The 23,173-nt window shown below is 40.6% G+C and overlaps 1 protein-coding gene across 1 annotated transcript in view; it reads right to left on the bottom strand.

The window, feature by feature from the left end:
- grin2aa (glutamate receptor, ionotropic, N-methyl D-aspartate 2A, a) overlaps nt 1-23,173 on the bottom strand; it is a 381,703-nt gene that overhangs the window by 136,278 nt on the left and 222,252 nt on the right. The window contains exon 4 of the mRNA XM_055152940.1: nt 17,025-17,453. Within this exon, the coding sequence (XP_055008915.1) occupies nt 17,025-17,453 (429 nt within the window). The remainder of the gene's footprint in view (nt 1-17,024; nt 17,454-23,173) is intronic.

Raw genomic sequence — 23,173 nt, 5'->3', positions numbered from 1 at the left:
AACATAGAGCGTGTGATCCTAACTTAGACCAGTGTGCTCTATTGCTGTGTCCTTTGGCAATACCCACCCTGCCTGTGTATGAATGTGGAGTACGTTAAGGATTACTGCGTGTGCAAAAAGTGTTATGTGAAAACTAGAGCTGCGAAATTGGTCACTATCCAATTGAAATCATCATTTGAATGGATGCAATTAGCAAATCGCAAAGACTGCAGTTTTTGAAGTACCATCATTTTAATAAAATCTTATCTTACCCGGAATTTACACCAGGAGCATCAGCAGCACCTAACGTCGGCAGACCTGCATACACGAGTACTTTTAAAAGCTTCAATTTACACCAGAGGCAGTAGAGTCGCTCCTGTGAGGCGTGTCTCTGTGTTTTCTCATGTTTAAACACTAAACTTTTTTACATTGCTTATGTGTTCATTGATTGGATGAATTATGTTTTAAATCACAATACAAAATTTGACAAAAAGAGACAATGCTTTACAGCGATAATATCTTGTGTCTGCGGCGCTCAGATTAATTAAGCCACTCACCAATTCACTTTGGTCGTCTGCACCACATGACTTTTCCTTCAGAAGTTGATCTTGTAAAGTTGCTGTCTCATGTCATAAAGTGTTTTATAATCTTCCACGGCTGTAAACTCACTCCCCGAGCTCCTGACGCGCCACACGGTGTTTACAAGACTGTAGTGGTTTTAGAGAACGTATTTTGAAAGGGCATCGGTAGTTTATTTTGACACCAAGTGCTTATTTCCTGTCTCGCCCCTGTTAAAAAGCCTGGAGACGCTCCATTGACTCTGCAAAATTAGAACTCCAACCTAATTAGCTTATGCGCTCTTATGCTTTGGTGTAAATAAGGGGTTACACTGCACAAAAACGGCTAATCCTGCAGTATAGTATAGTTTATATCTGTAAAAACATGTTATTAGGTTCTTTTTTCAGACCAAGAGTTTGTTTTCATACCTGACAGTTTCGACTGCTCACTAATGGTCTTCCTCAGAGTGGTCACGTGACGTTGCTGTGACGTGTCCGGTCAGCTGATTTATACAGGTTTATAAACCGGGACGAGGGGGCTTTTTTACTCTCACACACCTGGGATACTGTCCTGAGGAAGTCGGACTGCAGATGGCGCCGTCATCCTGCCACCACAGGTAGGAAGAACAGCGCCAAAACCTGTTTAAATCAGCTGACCAGACACGTCACAGTAACATCACATGACTCTGAGGAAGACCATTAGTGAGCAGTCGAAACTGTCAGGTATGAAAACAAGCTCTTGGTCTGAAAAAAGAACCTAATAACATAAATTATCAGAAGACCAAATGAATCTCACTGGTCTGTAAAAACATGTCCTGAAATGTGATTCTTGTATTAGTTTGTCCGTTCATTTTTGTCGATTTTTCTGGACATGTAATCCTTGTCCAAAAAAAATCATCCTAAACAGTAAATCAAACAACACAGAACCAAAGTTTTACTGCAATTTTTATCTCTTCGGATGGACGCGACCACCCCACAAGAACAAATGCCGTTACACACCTCAGAGTTACAGCTCACGAGAACGGTCAAGGCATTTATATAAATACACTCCTATGTGTACATCTATAGGTGAACAGACAACGTCCCAGTATGTACCTTATATGTGCAGAGGACCATGTGTGCTTCCTTTAGTGTGACCCGTCATCCATCATGGCCACAGACTCAAATTACTTGTCAGAACAAACTACACACAGCCCCCCCATACACATACCCACACACACACACACACATATATATATACACCTAGACACGCAGGTACACACGCTCTGATAAATAATTGCTAAAGTCTTTTAAGCTGTACTGTCCGCCCAAGCAAGGTGAACGCTACACTGCAAATCTGTCATGACAGCATCTGAAGGTGGGCTCTTTCTTCTCTCTTCTCCCCTAACACACACACACACGCGCACACACTATATCCCATAACACACGCGCATTTATAACCATCCGCGGACCTATATTTTATCCCGGGCCAAGACTTGTCACTCGCTCTGATTGCAGCGCTGGCCGGCCCTCTTAGTTGGTCATTTGTCTCCGGGTTTTATTTAATTTTCTTTTTCTATTACACTGCAAAACATATTCATCTTGGACGTGTCAAAGCGGATTTATCAGTGCGGCTGTCAGGGCCAAAGTGAGTGAGGTAAAAGTTTGCTGGAAGCCCACACGGCGGCCAATGTCGGAAAGGATTTAAAGATGTACCGGCGGTTTTTAAAGACAGGGGCCCGGAGCCAGCCCGTGGTCAATGAGCCTTATGGAGCTCAGGAGCCCGGTGGTCAGCAGAAATATGGTGAGCCGGGGCGCTGGACGGGTCATTAAACGTGGAATTGTTGCGACAAGGTTTGTATCAGTGTGACAAAAACTCAAACATTTGGAGATGAATGTTTGGGTGTTGTGGATAAAGCTTTAATGGGTTTATATTACGCAAAATTGACTCCTGTGAGCTCCTCAAACACGTATCTGGAGCTGTGTTTTGTTTCATTCACACATGTTTGAGTAATCTTTTATTATTAGTCTGTGTAAATCTCCAAAGCTCGAAATACTCTGTTCCACCTTTTGACCTCATGAAGCTGTAGTTTTCAAGTCAACAGCGACATTTCACCTTTTGTTCAGTAGAGGCAAGTCCAGGGCTGAAATTATGATTCAGTGAATGTGTTTGGAGATTTAAAACACAGTGGAGCCATTTCTGTATTACCACATGACATCACAAAAGAAGAAGTTGGCGTAAATAAGCAAGGTTTGTGTGTTAAAAATGTGTGAATGAAACAAAACACAACTCCAGGTCTGGTTGTGACGAGGAAACAACATTATAACATAGATCAGAATAGGAAATGTTCACTTTTCTACTTCCAGTGGATACTCAAAGCTCTTTACATCAAGGATCCATACACACACTCAAACACACATTCATGCACGAGTTGCTTTTTCGAAAACACATCAATTAGTCCTCTGCATTCGACCCATCCTTCAATGCCACAAGGGAAGTCTGCCAGAGTCTGTGAGTACCGCAGTGGAACCCATCTCTAGCTTTTGAGCTGTGACCTATATCTGTGATTTTGTTGTTAGTCTTGATCAGGACTACCTTAGCTGGATTTGCATGTTTGGGTTGATGGGGTAAACTGGAGCCTGAAGGAAACCCACCCAGACATGGAGAGAAACACGTAAACGCCACACAGGCTGGTGAGTAACGCAGTAACCAGCAAGTATAGGGTGACTAGACGTCCCAATTTACCTGGTACAGTCACAGTTTTGAGCCCTGTGTCCCCTGTCCCAGCAGATTTATCCAATCCACCAGTGATTTGTCAAAGTTTTATACAAGAAATGTCCCCAGTATCCTTATTTTTGAACAATTTCATCCCTGCCAACGGTAAAGAGAGGCATTCATTGTCATTTGTTTAGGTAAAATACAGAAAAGCTGCTTGAAAATGACAAAAACACAAAGAAAATGTGACTATAATAACTCACATTAGTTCTGAGTGAATAACAGTTTCCCTTAAGTACGCACTTGTTTCACAATTTTATTACTGGCGCCACCTAGTGCCTCCGCTCAATTTCATTTCTCTCCAACGACTAGGTCAGGAATCAAAATACAATAGACGGTTCGCAAAAACTCCAGAAGTGCAAATTCGGGCACCAGGCAATCATCGAAGAGTCATATATGCAGTGTTGTCAACGATTTCCGAGATTTAAAACCGGAATAAAGAGAATGTTTGGTGAATTTTATCAAGGAGAAAGACGTTATTGCCCTTCTTCTTATGGGATTTGGGAAAAAGCTTAATATACCAGTTAGCCCCGTTACGTCACGACCAAATAGCAGCGATTGGTTAAATGATAAAAAAGTACCTGCCTACCATCGAGCGAACGAAATCTAAGGCTGCAAGGTCAGACGGTTTGTACGAAGTGAAACAAAGTAAAACCGGCTGATGAATTTTATTATTACCAACCCAAACCAGGGATATCACAGTTTTTTATTTTGAAAACCTGGTCAATCTAAGCAAGTAGCGTGTCTGAAAATCACACAACTTGTCCTGTCCCAGTACATATATACAGTATAGTAAGCAGCTTTCAAGGTCAAAATATGTCTGCTGTGTGCCGTTTGCATTTAATTCTAAAATTTCATTGTCCAATAATCATAAGTGCGTGTTAGCAGTTGGTTTTGCTGTCAAGAGAAAACTCTATACTGGTTTCAAAGAGCAATGAAAAGCATGTATAAAGATATTTAACAGTTTTTCATGTTTTAAGACGGTAAAAATCTGGTTAACCTGCTCATTGGCATAAAACGCAAGCTGATGGGGTAAAAACAATTTGAATTTGGTTGTTTAGTGCACTCGTTCTTCTCTGTCCATGTAAACATAGTGAGTAAAACCACGTATTTGTCAGATTTATACAGTTTGAGTTCCTCTCCAGTATCAGCCCAGTCCTCCGCCCACCCTTCCTCTAACAGCTGTTGACGCCTCTCCACAGGACTGGCCCCGTGCCCGACCCCTCCTTGTACATCCAGGGCCCCGTCTCTGTCGTGGAATCCGATTGGCTGAGCTCTCTCACCCAAGACCCGGCCATCTGTGGAGCCCGGAGGACCCGAGGCCGCCGAGCATGTGGGGTGAAGTCCACTGACACAAGGTACAAAGTGAACGTCAGCGGAGGAGGATTTTTTACCTAATAGTGGACTTTGACAGAATTGCACTTTGAATAGGTTCAGGTGATGGCTGTAATCTTTGGAGTACGATCATTTCTGACAAATACAACTAAATATCCTGTCTTATTCTGCGTAAAAACTCCTATCCCTGTAGTTCAGATCGGTACAAACATACTCTTAAATATGATTATTGTATTCATTTGTTCATATTTTTGTTTTTATTTTTTTTGTCAATCCTTTTAGACGTGTTTAAAATTGCAAATCTACTCACAGTCACAAGGCTGGTCAGAAAAATCAGATTTTAGAGCGTGTATCCATGCACAAAAGAAATCAAATCAGCATAAACACCACAATTCATTAGAGTAAAAGCTGTATTTCGAAGATAAAGCACAATGTATTTTAAAATAACTCTTTCTGTGTATTTTTTCTCTTTCATTTTTGTCTTTGCTACATTAGTTTACCCTTTTTTGTGTAATTTTCCTTGTCAAATCTTGCACCTTTGTGAAAAATAAAAAGAATTTGAGTCCTCAGATTACTCTCTTCAGATTTAAAAGTTAACAAGATGCTTTAATAATCTGATAACTCTAGAAATCAGATAATGATCAGATTTGTGGTGCGCCTGTGATAACAACCAATGATGCTGAAATGTGATTAGCGGTTAAGATAGCACTGTTTTGTTTGCAAAGTTTAAACAGAAGTGATAAAAATATAATAGAATTTTTGTGAATATCAAGTGGAACTATTGGCTAAATAAAAAGAGTTTGGTAAAAAAAAGGAACAGAATTAAATAGTTGGTGTAAATTTGAATAAAATTACCACGTTGGATTCTAGGTTTTGAACAAAGCAAAGCTATTTAAATGCCTTGAAAATTCAAAATTAGAATTACTAATGCTACTACTACAACTTTTTAAAGAAGAAAATTACCAGGCAGTTTCAAATCCCAGAATATCCATAATGTATTAAGATTATTTTTGAAACTGCCTAATGTTAACCAATGATAGAAAGAAAGTGTTTTTTTTACTTATTTTGTGTAAGTTTGGAGTCAATATGGAGTCAAAAACTGTTGAAAAGTATTCTAAGTTGGGCGCAAAAAACACAGACAAAAGGTCCTATATCACACGAAATCTCTTGTGAGCTTTTACCGTATTTTCCAGACTATTGAGTGCACCTGAATATAGCCGCATCAACTAAATTTGAAGAAAATTATAAAATTGTACATATATAGGCCACACCTGAATATAAGCCACAGGTGTCCACATCTTCAAAAACGTTTTCAAGTTCGGGCCGTCTGCTTTTATCACCTCTGAAAGCTTTTGTCGTCTTTTTGCATTGAGTCAGTTCGTCACGCTGCCTTCGCCAAAATCTCACCATCGACTCATTGATGCCGACCTCACACACAGCAGCTGTTTCCTTCTTCAACAGTCACATAAATCGCCTTTAACTTAAAAGATGCATCATCTGCATTTCTTCATGTATTTTCCATGAGGAGGGTGTGTGCATGAAGCGCAAAATAACTGTTCAAAACACAATCAAACGAGCATCGTCCTCGGCGCATCACCCCCGTCTCTCCCCAGGCTCTACTGCACATGTCTCCTGCAGAAAGAGCCACTGTCCTGACTTCCTGCGACTTGTATGTGACTCCAGTGTAAACGGTAAACGGCCCGAAAGTGTCCCGCATGCGCACTGGAGGACACGATGACCGCAGCGAGCGTGCGCTGTGTTTACAGAAGTTGTCCAAACATGGACGCAAGCATTGAGCACCTGGAGATTTTAACGTTTCTCTTGTACCGGAGCTAGAACTTGAACAACTTACTTGTTTTAAAGAGGAGAATGAGAAGGAGAAGGACGAGGTTTTTGGCCGTGGCGTTTTGTAGGGCAGCGGCAGCGATGTCCGTTGAAAGGAACGTGTGGATGCGCAGACATAGAGAAGAGTGGTGAGTGGTGATGTGCTTCGCTTCAGTGACACAGAGTTCATTAACAATTTTCGCCTACTTCAGCACAGAATAGTGACGTTTGTGGCTTGTTGATAACGTGTAGGTCGAATTCATGCGCTTTGGCCGTTCAGACTGAAGTCGCATGTCAAAAGATCGGATATGTATCGGTTTCAGGACCACATATCGAAGTGGGCTGGGTCGCATTTGAAAAAATTGGATCGGTGTCATTCAGATTGTCATTTAAAGATCAGATACAGGGGCCAAAAAATCAGATTTGGGTCACTTTAGGCTGCAGTCTGAACATAGCCTTAGTTTCAGGGTAGTTAGTCAGCTCCTCCCTGCAGATATAAGGAAGTGTCCCCCAGCATTCTGACCAGAACTGAAGAAGTAGGTTGGATGAGCTGCGAAACGTCTTCAACCAAACAAATTTTTTTCCAGTCGACAAACTGAATGGATTCTACCTGGACGACTGAGGGATTCTTCACTCATGCAGGATTCAAAGTGTGAGAAATAATTTGCGGTTTATTGTCTGGAAATTACTGTAGTCATGGTAAAATGTTATTACCTCATCAAAAACAGACCTGGAGTTGTGTTTTGTTTCATTCACACATGTTTGAGTAATTTTTTTGTTACTTTTCATGATTTCTCCTTTTCAGAGACTGGCAATTCCACATGTGAAATCATCCAAATGATTCTAGTGAAGTGAATGTTTTCCATTTGAGAGAAGAACTTAATATGCAGGGTTTGTGTGTTAAACATGCGTGAATGAAACAAAACACAACTCCATTTAAAATACTTTTAAGCAGAAAATGATCCAGTTTTCATTCACATAGCCACACAATATTTGCTCCATAACTAAACGCAACAACTCCACAAAAGTGTTGAGTGGTCCACAATCTAATTAAAAGCATGGAAACACTAATTACGTTTCGCGGACTCGTACTAAGCCTATATTTTGAAATCAGTGGAGCAGAACATGGCACTTCCTGGTGTACGCTCTGCCGTTAAGAGAATAAACAAACAATTCACCGCCGATGCAATTAAGCACAAGAATCTTAGCAGCCATACTTTCCCTTTTTTAAAAACATGTTAGAGGCCAGGGTTAGGAAAAGCTGCATCTACCACCAAAACATTGCGTCTCGTTTTAAAGGAATTAACCGCATTACACAAACAAATGTCGCTTAAAGTTGAATCATTTTTTTAGAGCGATTCACATTGTATTTAAAAGTGCAATATGGAACTTTTCTAGTCCACCACCAGCTTGTCTTCATTGAGCTGTTACTGCAATGTTAGGAATGCTCCACGGTACAGTTTTAAGTATATTTATCTCCATGGAAACAAGAAGTGGTCTCCATCGGGCCGGGTTACAGGTCAGATCTGTGGAGAATGCACCCTGCTCACAGTAAAAAAAAAAATAAAAATTACAAGGTATTTTCAGCTGTAAATATGCGCAAAAGAACAAGCGCAAACAAATAACATAAACATAGTTTAATGCCATACTACTGAACATTCCAGGCACATGAACACTGTTGGGCAATTTACTTCAAAACATTACGATATTACTGCATTTAAAATGTAAGGCATTACACGACTATTGCAGAACTTTAAGTTACTCTCACCAAAGTAAGATAACGAACTTTTGTGCCTTATATGGACTGAACCAGGTCTAAACCAGGACTAAACCAGGACTGAACCAGAACTGAAAAAGGACTGAAAAAGGACTAAACCAGGTCTAAACCATAACTGAACCATAAATGAACCAGGACTAAACCAGGACTAAACCAAAACTGAACTGGAACTGAACCGGGTGTAAACCAAGACAAATCTTGGACTAGGACTTGGAATCTAGGACCACCCTGAGAGAACCCTGAGCCCGTGGAGCAGAGTGTGAACAAAGCACGTTCAAGCGACAGCTCTGGTCCTTTTGGCCGCGGTCACCAGACGGCGGACACACCTCCGGGCCCGTCCTGACACTTGCAACCATAACGATGGCGTTTCACCGCTCCTGATATCGCAGTGATTTTAGCGAATTTGTGTGAAGAAAAATGAAAAACCCACCTCTTCAATCCAGGTTAAAAATGCATTGTAACACACGTTACTGACATTTGTACCAAGTAATTATATTACTTTTTTTCCCCTTACATTACTGCCTTACAGCAAAAAGCAATGCATTGCAGTAATTTGTTACTTTTATAACGTGTTACTCCCGACACTGCACATAAAACAATGGAAACAGCGAGTAGACCCTTCACATGAAACACTACACACTAAATGTATTCCATGGTCAACATGTTTTGAGTTTTGTTTTAACATTTCTGCAAACCTAAAAGCAACAAAACTAGCAAGAAATTTTGTCAGAATAAAGATGCAAACTAAATATTTCTGTATAGACTTCGAGTAAATGACAAGCCACTTAGTTTGTCGACGTTACATTCAACATATGTTCTCCCTACAACGTTATAAACCGACTCTGCTTCTTAAATTGCAGAGTGCGTTTGTGCTTCTTCTGGCAGATGGGACGAGACATCTTTGGCACGGCCTCCACCGTCTTCTACCAACAGAGGGCAAACACCAAACACACAACTCCAAAGCAGAGCCACTGAGAGGAGAGCGGGACAAACATTAGTGCTCAGTGAGGAGCTCTTCAGTTTTAGGACACTAATTTGGAGATGCCACCTGCTGTGTCCTCAGTCTTTCACTTAAACTTCTTTCACAACTTTCTTTATCCTCATGGTGGAATTCGGCTAATGAAGTTCAAGTGTAAACTACTATTGTCCACCCTAACGCCTTAATCTCACCGTAAACATTCGATTGTCAAGTGTAGGGATGGGACAAGATCTCGTGAGACAAAATTGCCTCAAGACTGTGCACACAGGAGGAAAATTATCTTGTGTGATTTTTTTCCTCATATTTTTACATTTGGCTCAGATAAAAAAAGGTTAACTTTGTTGAGTAACTCCTGTGGAATACCAAAAAGCAGAGCCACAATGACACCAAAACTGTAAAATTTAACTAAATTATTAACAGAATGGCACAATTTATTTATTAAAAATTGCATCAACATCTCATTTTGTCTCATTCCTGTGAGCTGAATCTTGTGTAATACTGAGAACTGGGAACAAATCTTTGAGATGCCTCGCTGCCCCATTGATGACTGAACCTAAAGCTTACTAGAAGATACCATCACTCACAGGTCTCCAATCTTTTCTCCAACCTTAAAATTCCAGAAAGCTACTAATTTTAGCAGTCGCAAGATTTCGGAGTCGCAAGATACAGTCATTATAAGAGCCACGGCCTTAGATACGAACAGTTACAGGCCTATAAAACATAAACCATTATCCATATATTAGTGCAGAAAGTACCGTATTTTCTGCACTATTAGGCGCTCTGGATTATAAGGCGCACTGTCATTAAATGGTCTATATTCAAACTTTTTCCACAAATAAACCGCACCAGACTTTAAACGAAACACAACAGTTGGATGGATCAGTTGGACTTTGTTTGTCGCGTTCACGGTGACTCTGGACTTTGTTCAGTTGTGGCGTGTAGGGAGGGTGCTGTCTGGGACCGCTGGATTGTCGGCGTGTTCGCAGTGACTCAGTTGTTCAGTTGTGGCTAGAAGTGGCACATTGCACTCGCTTTTTCGGTTCGTTCCTCTGTTCCGTTCCTCGTCTGCGTGGAGTGATGAGTGTGGCTCAGGGTGTTTTTTGCTGCGCATTCGCTGTCTGCTCCGTGCGTGTTTGCGTGCGCTGCGGGTGGTGCGGCTTTGTAGTTTACTGAAGTCGTACACCTGAGTGGATTCGTGTATAGGGCGCTCTGGATTGCGGGGGGCGCAGTCGTTTCTTGATGGGACTGTAGGCTTAAGAGCGCGTCTAATAGCCCGGAAAATACGGTAAAGTTCAGCAGGAAAATTACACATTTACAATTTTAATAGTCAAACTAGTCATCAAATTTTAGTCAATTATAATTCAGAAATTCTTTGGCGAGCCACTTGGAAGGAGGTGTAGAGGTAATTGGTGGCTCCCGAGCTATTGATTGGAGACCCCTGCCATTTATGATGAAATGAAATCCATTTTTTGATTTTTCTATCCTTCAGTTAAATCGACAATCAGTCAAATGATTCCAACACATCAGCAATCAAGAAGTGCTGAAAAGGGCCTAAATGAGACACGTCCTAGAAATACTGAAATGTTGGTAATATGGTCGTATCGGGCCATGTAACGAGGATGTAAAACCACAGGGTCCCCTACAAGCCTGGAAACGGTCACGAACGGACAAATGGAGCTAGCGTAAATTCAGACTGGAAGACCTAACTTCTCATCATCATCATCTCCTCGGCTTCAACTCTACCTCCAGTGTCCAGGCCCCAAGGGGAAACCATCTCCTCAACGTCATAAAATAATCTACACCCTTCATCGAAATGTCTTCTGTTCGAGTATGAGAGCCAAAGAGAACTCATTCAGAAAAACTACTAATACTTTCTCTTTGTGTCTGAGGCCATGAGAGGCGACCGCTGTTGTGATTTTGGGCTGTACTAAAATAAACTGAATTGTTAAATTAGCCCTCTCAGGAATAAAAAATTACAAATAAAAAACAAAAACGCTCCCACTGGGACTGGCACCACAGAAAGGTAATTAATTAGTTGGAAAGTAAATACTACAATACTAACTTTTGCACAAAGACGCTATTTATGGAACCATTATTTAGTCCTGGTTTTAGTCCCAATTTTAGTCCACATTTTAGTACCGATTTTAGTCCTAGTTCAGTCTTAGTTTAGTCCTGGTTTAGTGCTGGTTTAGACCTGGTTTTAGTCACAATTTTAGTTCAGTTTTATTTCTGATTTTATTTATGGTTTTAGTTCTGGTTTAGACCTGTTTTTTTCCTGGTTTAGTCTTGGTTTTAGTCCCGGTTTTAGTCCTGATTTTAGTCCTAGTTTAATCTTGGTTTAGTCCTGGTTTAGACCTGGTTTTAGTCACAATTTTAGTTACATTTTAGTTCTGGTTTTAGTTTTGGTTTTAGTTCTGGTTTTAGTTCTGGTTTAGACCTGTTTTTTTTCCAGGTTTAATTCTGGTTTAGTTCTGGTTCAGTCCTTGTTTAGTCCTGGCTTAGTCCTGTTTTTAGTCCTGGTTTTAGTCCTGGTTTAGACCTGGTTTTAGTCCAGATTTTAATCCTGGTTTAGTCCTGGTTCAGTCCTGATTCAGTCCTGATTCAGTCCTGATTCAGACCTGGTTTAGTCCTGGTTTAGTCCTGGTTTTAGTTCTGGTTTTAGTCCTGATTTTAGTCCTTATTTTATCCTGGTTTTAGCCCTGTTTTTTTCTGGTTTAGCCCCAATTTCAAAGCAGTAAACTCTGCTTACCTGGCTACACTTTCTTTGAGAGTGTTTTCTTCATGATCACAATGAAAGCAAAAGAAAAATAAATTATTCTGTAAACCGGACAAATGTTTTTGATTGAAGACGTTTCACAGCTCATCCAAGCAGCTTCTTCACACCTACTTGTTTAGTTTCTGTTTGTTGTTTTGCTTTGGATCCTACATGGACGACTGAAAATTACACAGAAACAAAATCAAAAAGCATTTAAAATATTTTCTGTGACTGCTACATATACTCCTTAGTTATCTGGCTTACAAAACTAGTGTATATTTTCCAGCAAACACAGCGGTTTATCTGTTTTGTTGGTTGCAATGTTATTTTTTGCACACTATACGGTATATAATGACCCCTCTAGTGACCATCACTGTCCACTACTTATAAAGAAGCAACGTGGCATATTTGGAGTGTACACTACTGCTCACTCGCCTGGCATTTGGACACCACTACAAAATGATGCACTATATAGGGAATGGGGTGGACATTTTCGATCGTTTCTGCCTACCGCCTGTCTCCTGTCAGACAATCACAACCTGCTACTTTTGCTTCTCGACCAATCACGTCTTACGGTTGGGTGACTGTATATAAACGGACATATCGAGCCCGATGGCCGCGACGTTCCAAATGGGAAGTGAGCACGGGCGCAAAGTGGTCCCATTGAGCTCTAGTTCCAATACACTCGACTGCTCCCGTACACCTCGTCAATCCGTGTATCATTCGTTCATTCGTTTTTCAATATAAAACCAAAAATAAGAAAACGAAAAAACAACAGTTTTCTTTGCTATTTGTCTCCAAAACCAAAATTAAAAAACGGATAACGATTCGTTTTTTCAGTTTTCGATTTTGTGTTTAAATGAAGAATGGAAAAAACGGATAACGGCTGTTTCCCGTTTACGTGACTTCCGTGACTGCGATGCCAGACTTTTGCACCGCATACGGACTGAATCAGGACGGATCCAGGTCCGAGACCAGAGCGGGACCAGAGCGGGACTGAGACCGGGACAGAGCTGCTCTGGTTCTCCGCGCTCAAGAACCGCGGCTGGTTCCGAGGTGGAGCAAAGCCTCCGACTGACGCATTCACACCAATGAAAATGAATCGAACTAAGAGCTTTTGGTTCAAATGGACCAGGTCCGGGACCAGACCGGAACCAAAGCGCTACTGAGACTGGGACCAGACCGGGACCAGAGCGGGCCTGAGACCGAGACAAGACCAGGACCAGACCGGGACCAGACCGGAGGCTCAGAGCCCACGGCAGGGCCGGAGCTCGAAGATGAGGCTCGGACCCCGTGGAGGCTCGGAGTCAAAGCTGGGAGTCCGCCCTGGTCCCACTCTGGTCCCACTCTGGTCCCTGTCTGGTCCCGTTCTCAGTCCCGCTCTGGTCTTGGTCTGGTCTCGGACCTGGATCCGTCCTGATTCAGTCCGTATGCGGTGCAAAAGTCCGGCATCGCAGTCACGGAAGTCACGTAAACAGGAAACGGCCGTTATCCGTTTTTCCATTCTTCATTTAAACACAAAATCGAAAACTGAAAAAACGAATCGTTATCCGTTTTTTCATTTTGGTTTTGGAGACAAATAACGAAGAAAACTGTTGTTTTTTCATTTTCTTATTTTTGGTTTTATATTGAAAAACGAATGAAAGAATGATAACGGATTCTCGTCATTCTGAGTTTAAAATGTTCGGATTAAACCTCTCTACGTGATCCTGGTGTTTTTATTTTGCTATTTTGTCTGTAAATCAAGGTATGAACATTAATAACAGACCAATCAGTCGCCTGTATTCCCTGAGATCACCGCTGCTAGTGTTTAAAACAGGTTTGATTGACAGCATTGCTAAAAACCTGCTCCCTCTGCCAAACCAATGCAAGCAGGAAGGGGTGTGTACTTTCAGCTACCTTAGTTCTGATTGGCTCTTCGGTTTCATGCTCAGATTTCCAAATATGGTCCCTGGTTGCAGATAAGACCGCTGTAACTGAACCTCGACTGGCTTCATTTGGTTGCAAATTGAAGGTTATGGTTGACATCACACTTCTATATACTTTCTATGGTTGATGACAAAGGAGGAATAACATTTGTCAACTGGACAGATGTTTATTTTGGTTGAAAATGCTTCGCAGCTCATCCAAACTGCTTCTTCAGTTCTAGTTAGATGCTGGTGGACACTTCCTTTATATCTGTCTGCAGGGAGGAGACAACTACACTAGCAATTGGTGACAAAATTCTGTCTGCAGCTAATAATAAAGTACTTTCTTTCTTGTCAACCACAGTAAAATCCCTCAGTCGTTCAGGTAGAATCCATGGCAAAGGAGAAATTAAAAATTCGAGAAATTTGTCAAATGGACAAATTATTTGGGTCAAAAACATTTAACAGCTCATCCAAGCTGCTTCTTCAGTTCTGGTCAGACACTGGTGGACACTGCCTTTTATCTGACTGCAGGGAGGAGCTAACTACTCTGAAACTAACACACCTACTTGCTTACAGTTTCCATTTGTTAGCCAGGTCTATTGAACTTGCGCTGAGTGTCATATTAGCATAATGATTCAGGCCCATAATGGATGCTTTCACACCTCTGGCTCCGACCTGCCTCTCCCTATTGTTTTCTTTGTTTTAGATCCAAGGATGGAGTTGTAGATGGGAGACAGATGATGTCTGATGCCTCCATTTCTTTTCAAAGTGCAGTTCAATAGACCGAGCTCACAAATAGAAACTGTAAACAATAGGTGTGTTAGTTTCAGAGTAGTTAGCCCCTCCCTGAAGACAGATATAATAAGGCAGTGTCCACCGGCAATCTGAGCAGAAGAGAAGCAGCAGCTTGGATGAACTGTGAAACGTTTTCAACCAAAATAATTTGTCCAGTTGACAAATTGAGTTTCTCCTTTGCCATGGATTCTACCTGGAAGACTAAGGGCTTTTACACACATTGTATAGTTGACAAGAAAGACAATACTTTATTTTTAGCTGCAGACAGAATTTTGTCACAAATTGCTGCCTTTACAATACACAAAATCTACAAGAAAAATGTTGGATACCCCAGCCTGAAGCTATGTAAATCTACCTCTCTACTCCACGTCTACAGCAGCAGCAGCAGCAGCAGGACCATCCTCCTCTTCGACCTCTCCATCTCCTTTTCCTCATCACTGTCAGTCAGCGCCGCTAATAACACTTGAAACCAAACACATGCAGTTTCAGAACTTTCTAGCAACCTGTCGCAAACTTAGTCAAAGCCTTTTCATTCTATATAGATCAATATAGGGTCTGAAAAATAAACATTCAAGTGAAGATCCACGCGCTGTTAAGACGCGCGGAATCCAAGGCGGCTCAGTCATCCATTATTAACAGCAGCGATTCTTTCCCCTCTCTGTCGATCATTATAGACAGCAAACAAACACCCACGCGTTGTTACAGCTCCACTTACTTGTGCGCCGCGCCGGATGGGAACTCATTTGTCTCATTACATCAGTGGAACAAGCACGACTAGTACAGTTACTATTACCAATAAGAGCGAGGATACCACCCGTCCACTCCCGCCATCATCACGAGGATTGTACCGCGCTCCTATTAATTACAACATTAGCCATATGGGCCAGTACAATAACAGCTATTTCTGCTGATGGTACAACCTGACTCCTGCCACTTCCTCTAGCACAGTTACATTACATCTACTGGAAAAATCAACAGCTCCTTCAAGTGAAAATAATCAATATCCAAGAGTTTTATTTAGTTTAAGTTACGTTAATTAAATGCTCAAAGGTGCAGTGTAACTTTTAAAATGAATGATTCGTTACATGTTTGTCTTTGTGGTACAGCTTTGCCTGAAATGTTCCAAAATATGGCATTAAATTCACCCATGGAGATAAGCAGGTGACACCATCAGGGCTATTACAGGTCACATCTGTGGAGAGCCGAGGAGCCCGCTCACAGTGCATGTTTTTTTGCAATAGAAACACCTGTCACTGAATTTTTGCACCATAGATAAGTTTAATGCCACTGTGGAAAAGCAGTAATATCTCCAAGGAGAAAGCATATGGCAAAATCCACACCAGGAAAGTTACATAGTGCAGCTTTAATGATGAAATACTACAATAAACACGAGTTGAACTGAATTTTGAACTTGAATAGAAGCTATCTGGTCTTTCTAAATCAGGGGTGCCCACACATTTTCAGCATGCGAGCTACTTATTAAATGACCAAGTCAAAATGATGAACCTATTACAAAAATGCAAATCATTTATTTATAAATATACTGAGAATTACCAAACCAAATGGACTTCGTGACAAATACAGACGCATTTGTGCACTTTTATTAGGCAAACTTCAACCACATGTCGCGGTAGGTCTGTTCTGTGCTGTAGGCTCCTCTGTGCCAAAGCTGCACATGAATTTAGATTAGTTTTTGCTTAGGGTTTCGTCTTGCCCTTCTAATCAGCGCACATTAAGGAAGAAGCCTGTGTGTGCTATATGCAGGGAGGAGAGAGTGCACAAAAATTAAAAATTGAATGAACTGAGAGTGCACGAAAAGACGAGGAGCGGCGAGCTGACGAGAGGCAGATGGACAAGTAGTTAAAAAGTTTAACCCGCACACCGGTACAAGTTTATTGCCGGCAGCAGCAGCCATAATGAAACATGATCGCACTCGTTGAGCGTCAGACCTCGAGTTCGACACAAGACCGTCTCAAGACGCAGTCGAGTCTGAGACAAGACCAAAACCAGAGAAAAATGGTCTTGAGCACTACGACACTACGATGGACCCACACTAACTTGGAGATTGACTGTTAGATCGCAATCAATGTACTGGGCACCCCTCTTCTAAATTATTAAAAAGTTCTAAAGTCATTTTTCAATTTCAACTTATAACTTCTACATATTTCATACTAGGATTGTAAAAAAAAAAAATGGAAATCTGATACTAACAGTAATAGTAAAACTAGTGTTGAGAGTAGATACTCTTTTGAACAAGTATCTTTACTTTAAAAAAATGCATGTAACAGGAAAGAATCTGAACGATAACATAAAGGGTACTATTCTAATCCACCCACACATCATTTTCTCTCCACTTACTTGTGCAGTGCGCTGAGCGGGAGTTTATTGGTCTTCTCCATGGGGCCGTAACACGACGTCTTCGCCTCCGGTATGTCCCCGTGCTCCTCCAACATGGCCGCCGCCGCCGACGTGATAATCCCCAGCCCGTCTCTCACCCGCGCCTCTATGGGGTAGTCCCAGTCGTCGTAGGACACGGAGATCATGCCCGACGGGAACTCTTCGGGGGTGATCTCCGGGTTGCCGGTGGTGAGGGACGGAACTATCCAGATGTATCCGAATCCTGTGAGGCCTAGGGATCGTGCCTCCTCCAAGATGATCACAGCTTCGTCTTTGGAGGAGTAGAGGAGAACCACGGGAGACTGCACCTTCTTGAGCATGATCTGCGAGCGGCTGTCCTCCTCCACCGCGTCCAGGGTGATGATGTTCTGCAGGTCCCAACCCACGAAGCTGAAACACACACAAGGAGGAGACCAGTTAGACGGTAATCGTTTACTAACAGACTATTAACTTTGGCCAGGTGCAGGCAAGGGGAGCTATAATGGTTAGTGATTATTCCTCCCTTTTGTCATCAAGCAATTCTTCAACTGACCATGAGCTGAATCACGAGCGACTTCAGCTTCTCAATCTTTTTTTATTCACCACAAGGGAAGGAATCAAATCTATTCAATTCAATACATCACTATTGTTAAAATCTGCCGAAGCCGAATTCTTACACTTAATAATGTTCTGCAAGTGTGATTTCAACAAGGTAAAACACACAGGCAGTACATTTGTGAGATGCTAATACTTAAAATACACCATTAACTTTGGCTATAAGTGCCGAGGTTTCACTGGCAAAGCTCCCAAAAATGTAATACAACTGTGTCAAGTGAAGTACTAACAAACCACAACTTCAGAGGTTAAAAAGGTAGATTGAACTGTCCGGTCTTTTCTAAATCCATGCATTCACTGTTCTACTGTGGTGGATATTTACAATTAAAATGTGTTTGTTTAAACTTTATCAACCAATTCATCAACGGAACAAAAAAAGACTACACAAACCATGAAACAAAAACACATTAGGAGGACGCCTGTGAGATTTTTCTGCTTTTCTAATATACTTTTGCAGGTATAAGTTCTTAGCACCAAAGTTCTCATCAGCAGTGTGATATATGAGATTAGGGATGCACCGATCCGATACTGGCATCTGATATCTCCACCGATAATGACAAATTTCCTACATCATATATCAGCTTCCAAATATCAGGTCAGCTAATATTCTGACAGGACAGATAAACTGATGTAATAAGACTAAGGATGTAATAATAACTGAAATATCATGATATTGAATTGTCAAAAGTCTTATAATAATATCGTGGGTGATCACAATTTTTCTTACATTAATAGTTATATGGTTTTTATGTCTTTCTTTGTGATTTAATTGTCTTTCTTAATCTGTAAAGCACTTGGAATTGGTTTGTCGATTTGTGCTATACAAATAATAGGGGTGTCAAATTATCGCGTTAATTGCGATTAATTAATTACAGTCATATTTAGCGCGTTATGTTTTTTAATCGCTTTAATCTCATTTTTAATCTCTAACTTTAGTGTTTCTGTATGTGAGTTGCTTTATTATAAAACCTGTTTTTATGTGTTGTTGGGACAACAACACAAACACACACACAAAAAACACATTTATACATTTTTTTATTTCGGTAATTCCACTCATTGCCGGAAACCCACACAAAACGCGCGCAGTAAGAGCGATGTGAACGTCATGTTAACGTTGGCGGCGTCGAAGAGACAGTAGAACAGAGGCAGCAGTGCACAGGTAAAAACACATTCGTGTCTTGGAAATTATTCTCCCGACGTGAAATATAAAAGAAAATAACAAATATAAAATCGCCTACAACTTAAATGTCACTGGTGAAAACAACCTGCATAGACTGATGATGTCTGCACTACTGTCCTATAGTGACCTGCCACATGAGGGGACACGCACACACACACACACACAAACAAACACACACACACAACACACACAAACACAAACACACACACCTTCATCATCGTCATTAACCTGAGAACGCGCGGACCACGTTTCCTTCCGTAGTTACTGCGTGGACACCGACGTGCTCCCGTGAGCTGCGTGTGGATCGTGTTTTCGCGCGTACGCGGCGTAAACCGCACTTCCTCCTGTGCGCCTCTAAACCAGAACTAACACCAAGACTAAAACCAGGACTAATTCCAGTCCAGGACTAAACCAGGTCTAAACCAGGACTAAACCAGAACTAAAACCAGAACTAAAACCAGGTCTAAACCAGGACTAAACCAGACTAAACCAGAACTACACCAGGACTAAACTAGGACTAAAGCAGGTCTAAACCAGGACTAAAACCAGTGATCTCATATATAAAGCATTTCTCTATCAATAATATTTTTAATATGGTTAAGGAAAGACTGGACTTTTTATTGTCTTTAAGTAAACAAAAGTTATTATGTTCAGATTTCCTCGTCTTTGCTACTTTACAACAAACAGTTTCTTATTCATGGAGACTTGGGCTCAACAGCCAAATTGGAGAGATTTGTTAAACAATAAATGACTTTATAAAGTCACTTTTTTAAATTTTCTATATCAGTCTTTTGATCTGCCACAATAATGTAATAATGAATTTAAATGAAAATACCTCAAATTGAAGGCTTTTCTCAGCAATTTTTAGGTGAGATTAAAATGAGATTAATTAGATTAATTAATTACAGATCATAATTAATTAATCTCTCAATTTTTTTAATCGCATGACAGCACTAACAAATAAACCTGCCTTGCTTTGCCATTACCATTAGCTAAAAAAGAAAAGGAGGGGAACTGCATAGACCATGATCCTTTTGGTGTTTGGTTATTAAGCACTTTTAAAAGGAAAAGTTGCATATTCGCAAAATATCACAATAAATATCAAACCGTGAGATGCATATCATGAAAATATCGTACTGACGGATTTTGATATCACTACATCCCTAAATAAAACTATTCGTCGTAGTTGGCCCAGAAAGTCTCATGAAGTTTGAACTATTTATAACTGTCATTACATGAGAAATAAATAAAATAATAAAATGAATAAATAATAAACTAAAATAAAACAAAACTGATCCAAATGTGTTGAGGAAATAGATGGTATTTTCAGTCTTTGTGGGAATTAGCAGATACTTTAAGCAATAGTATCAGAATTGGAACTGAAAAAGTTGGATCAGTGCATCCCTATTTGAGATATAAAAAACTACTCCATCATAATCCTTGTATCTTTTGTTCATTCATTTAAAAATAAATAAATTAAATAAGAAAACAAAAAAGAAAACAACTATTTACTTCATTATTTGTCTCCAAAACCAAAATGAAAAAAATAAAGGCATAACGATTCATTTTTTCAGTTTTTTATTTTGTGCTTAAATAAATAATGGAACGGTTTCCTGTTTTCGTGACTTAAACTGCGACGCCGAACTTTTGCGCCACATAAGGACTGAACTAGAACTAAAACAGGTCCAGGACCAGACTGGAACCAGACCGGGACTGAGACCAGGACTTAGACCAGAACCAGAGCAGGACTGAGACGGGGATTGAGACCGGGACTAGACCAGAACTGAGACCAGGACTGAGACCGGGACCTGACTGGGACCAGATTGGGACTGAGACTGGGACTGAGACTGGGACTGAGATCGGGACTGAGATCGGGACTAGACCAGCACCAGACCAGGACAGAGACCAGGACAGACTGGGACCAGACCAGGACTGAAAATGGTTTAGTCATGGTTAGTCCTGGTTTAGTCCTGGTTCAGTCCTGGTTTAGTCCTGGTTCAGTCCTGGTTCAGTCCTGGTTCAGTCCTGGTTCAGTCCGGCATCTCAGTTTAAGTCACGTAAACACAAAATCGAAAACTGAAAAAACAAATCGTTATCTATTTTTTGATTTTGGAGACAAATAATGAAGAAAATCATTGTTTTTTTTAATGCTTTACATCATCTATTGCTTTTTACGCCTGCCAGGGTCCAAGCGCCACAGTTTATCTTTTTAATTTAATATTCCACAACTGCATCTTTGGTGATTAAGTTTTGCAAAGTTTCACTCCAAAGCCAACGCACGCAGGTTACCCACGAGATGTTACCGTTCTCCTCCCCCGTACCTGCCGAGGTCTAATCCAGTAAAAAAAAAACAAAAAAAAAAACTCCCCCTTGACTGTGCTAAGAGCGATGATGTTCTGCAGGTCCCACTCGGCAGCTAAAACACACAGGGAGGACACCCATCGGATGTTAATGCTTTACTAATAGACTATTAACTTTGCCCAGGTGCAGGCAAGGGCAGCTATAATGACTCACTGTAATTAATATCATACTTATGTGCAAAGAGAATGCTAATAGGTACGAGGCGCTAAGGACTTATAAAGGCAGTTGTCTGGTTTCAGCGCTGGAGACAAGGTCAACTAATGCAGGACCTGACTCTAAAAGGGTCAGAACACTGATTTAGTGAGTTGTTAATGGGGAGATTGTTGATACTAGAGTACAAAAGTCACCAGCAATTGTCACATCGTTCCCTCGCGACCGTATTTTTTCAGTGGATTAATGGAGAATCTCGTCAACGCCACAAATCACGGCAGCAGAGACAGCGATTGTTTTAGCACGTTTTGGAAAATTTATGATGGGAATGAATGAAATCTGAAGATAAATTGTCCACTGAGGCGCAAATAATAATAATAATAATAATATGACACGGAGCATACAGAAATGTAATTGGGTCAAAATGAGTATTCCGTGTGAGTGATTAATATGTTAATGTTAGTAAACAAAAATGAAAATGGAACAGTCAAATTAGTTTCTCATATTTGACAATTAGATTCAAACCAGTAAATGTGGCATTTAGACAGCCTCATTACTGTATCCAGATAAACTCGCCTAATATTATTCACACTGTGGTACAATGTCAAACCAAATAAAAGGGTTTGGCCAAGGGCAAGACAAATATCAGGAAGAAAGCTTTTTCATAAACTACGCTCTCTGACTGCCTGACTTAAAAATAAAGAAATACAATTTAAGCATCCTGATGTCGGTTCAAGTTAAAGTGGACCTGTCAGGCTTTTTTTTGTTTGTTTGTTTTTGCGTTGCTCACCTTGGCATTTAAATGTAATGTTTAAAACTTAAAATAATATCCATATTCAGAAATAATAAAAAGCAAGGTCCCCATTTTGAGTTATTATATATGGATTGCAGGAATTGTACATGAAAAAAGTGGTTTAGCAAACAATTAGCACTGGGACTAGTATGCTGATACATGTATAAGTAAGTTAAGTTTTTATTTTTATAGCGTTTTTCACAGATATATGTCACGAAGACGATTTACAGATCATTATGCTTTTGTAGTAAATATAATTTGAGTGCACAAAGACTCTCGGAATGTTTCTAAAATTAAAGAGCACAAGAGTCTGCAGGGTTGCTGATCTATGACGTAACAATGCAGGAAAGTTTGAACTGAATTCATTTGTCCAGCCTGATTCATCAGCCGGTTTCACTTTGTAGAAACTGTCGGACCTCGCAGGATTTGTTCACTTGAAGGTAGTAAGGGTACTTTTTTACTTGGCCAAGTGCAAGACAAATATCAGGAAGAAAGCTTTTTCATAGACTACGTCACTGACTGCCTGACTTAAAAATAAAAGAAATACAATTTAAGCATCCTGATGTCGGTTCAAGTTAAAGTGGACCTGTCAGGCTTTTTTTGTTTGTTTGTTTGTTTTTGCATTGCTCACCTTGGCATTTGAATGTAAGATTTAAATAAGTTTATAGACTTAAACAGCACAAGAGTCTTACTGGGTTGTTGATCTATGACGTAACAAAGCAGGAAAGTCTGAACTAAAGTAATTTGCTTAGCCCGATTCATCATTCATCATTCATGATTTCACTTTGTGGAAACAGTATTAAGATCCATTTGCTCGACGGTAGGTGGGTACTTTTTTTTTATTTAACTGTTATGTGCGGGCACATTGATTCGGATTTAGTTGTTTTGTCTTTTTTGCATGATTTTTGTTTGTGGTTTGTTTTTGCGTGGCTGTGCGGAGCCTATAAATACGGCTGTTTGCCCATGGCGCGCTCTCTCTGCTCCTCCGCTCCGTGCGCCTTCTCCGCCCAGCCTCGCTCACCTTGCGCGCTC

This window comes from Boleophthalmus pectinirostris, unplaced genomic scaffold, assembly GCF_026225935.1.
Source record: "Boleophthalmus pectinirostris isolate CB_2022bp ecotype Guang Dong unplaced genomic scaffold, ASM2622593v1 HiC_scaffold_17, whole genome shotgun sequence".
In the NCBI taxonomy this organism is placed as follows: domain Eukaryota; kingdom Metazoa; phylum Chordata; class Actinopteri; order Gobiiformes; family Gobiidae; genus Boleophthalmus; species Boleophthalmus pectinirostris.
Note: the sequence above shows the minus strand (reverse complement) of the source record. Positions and strands in the feature narration are given on the sequence as shown.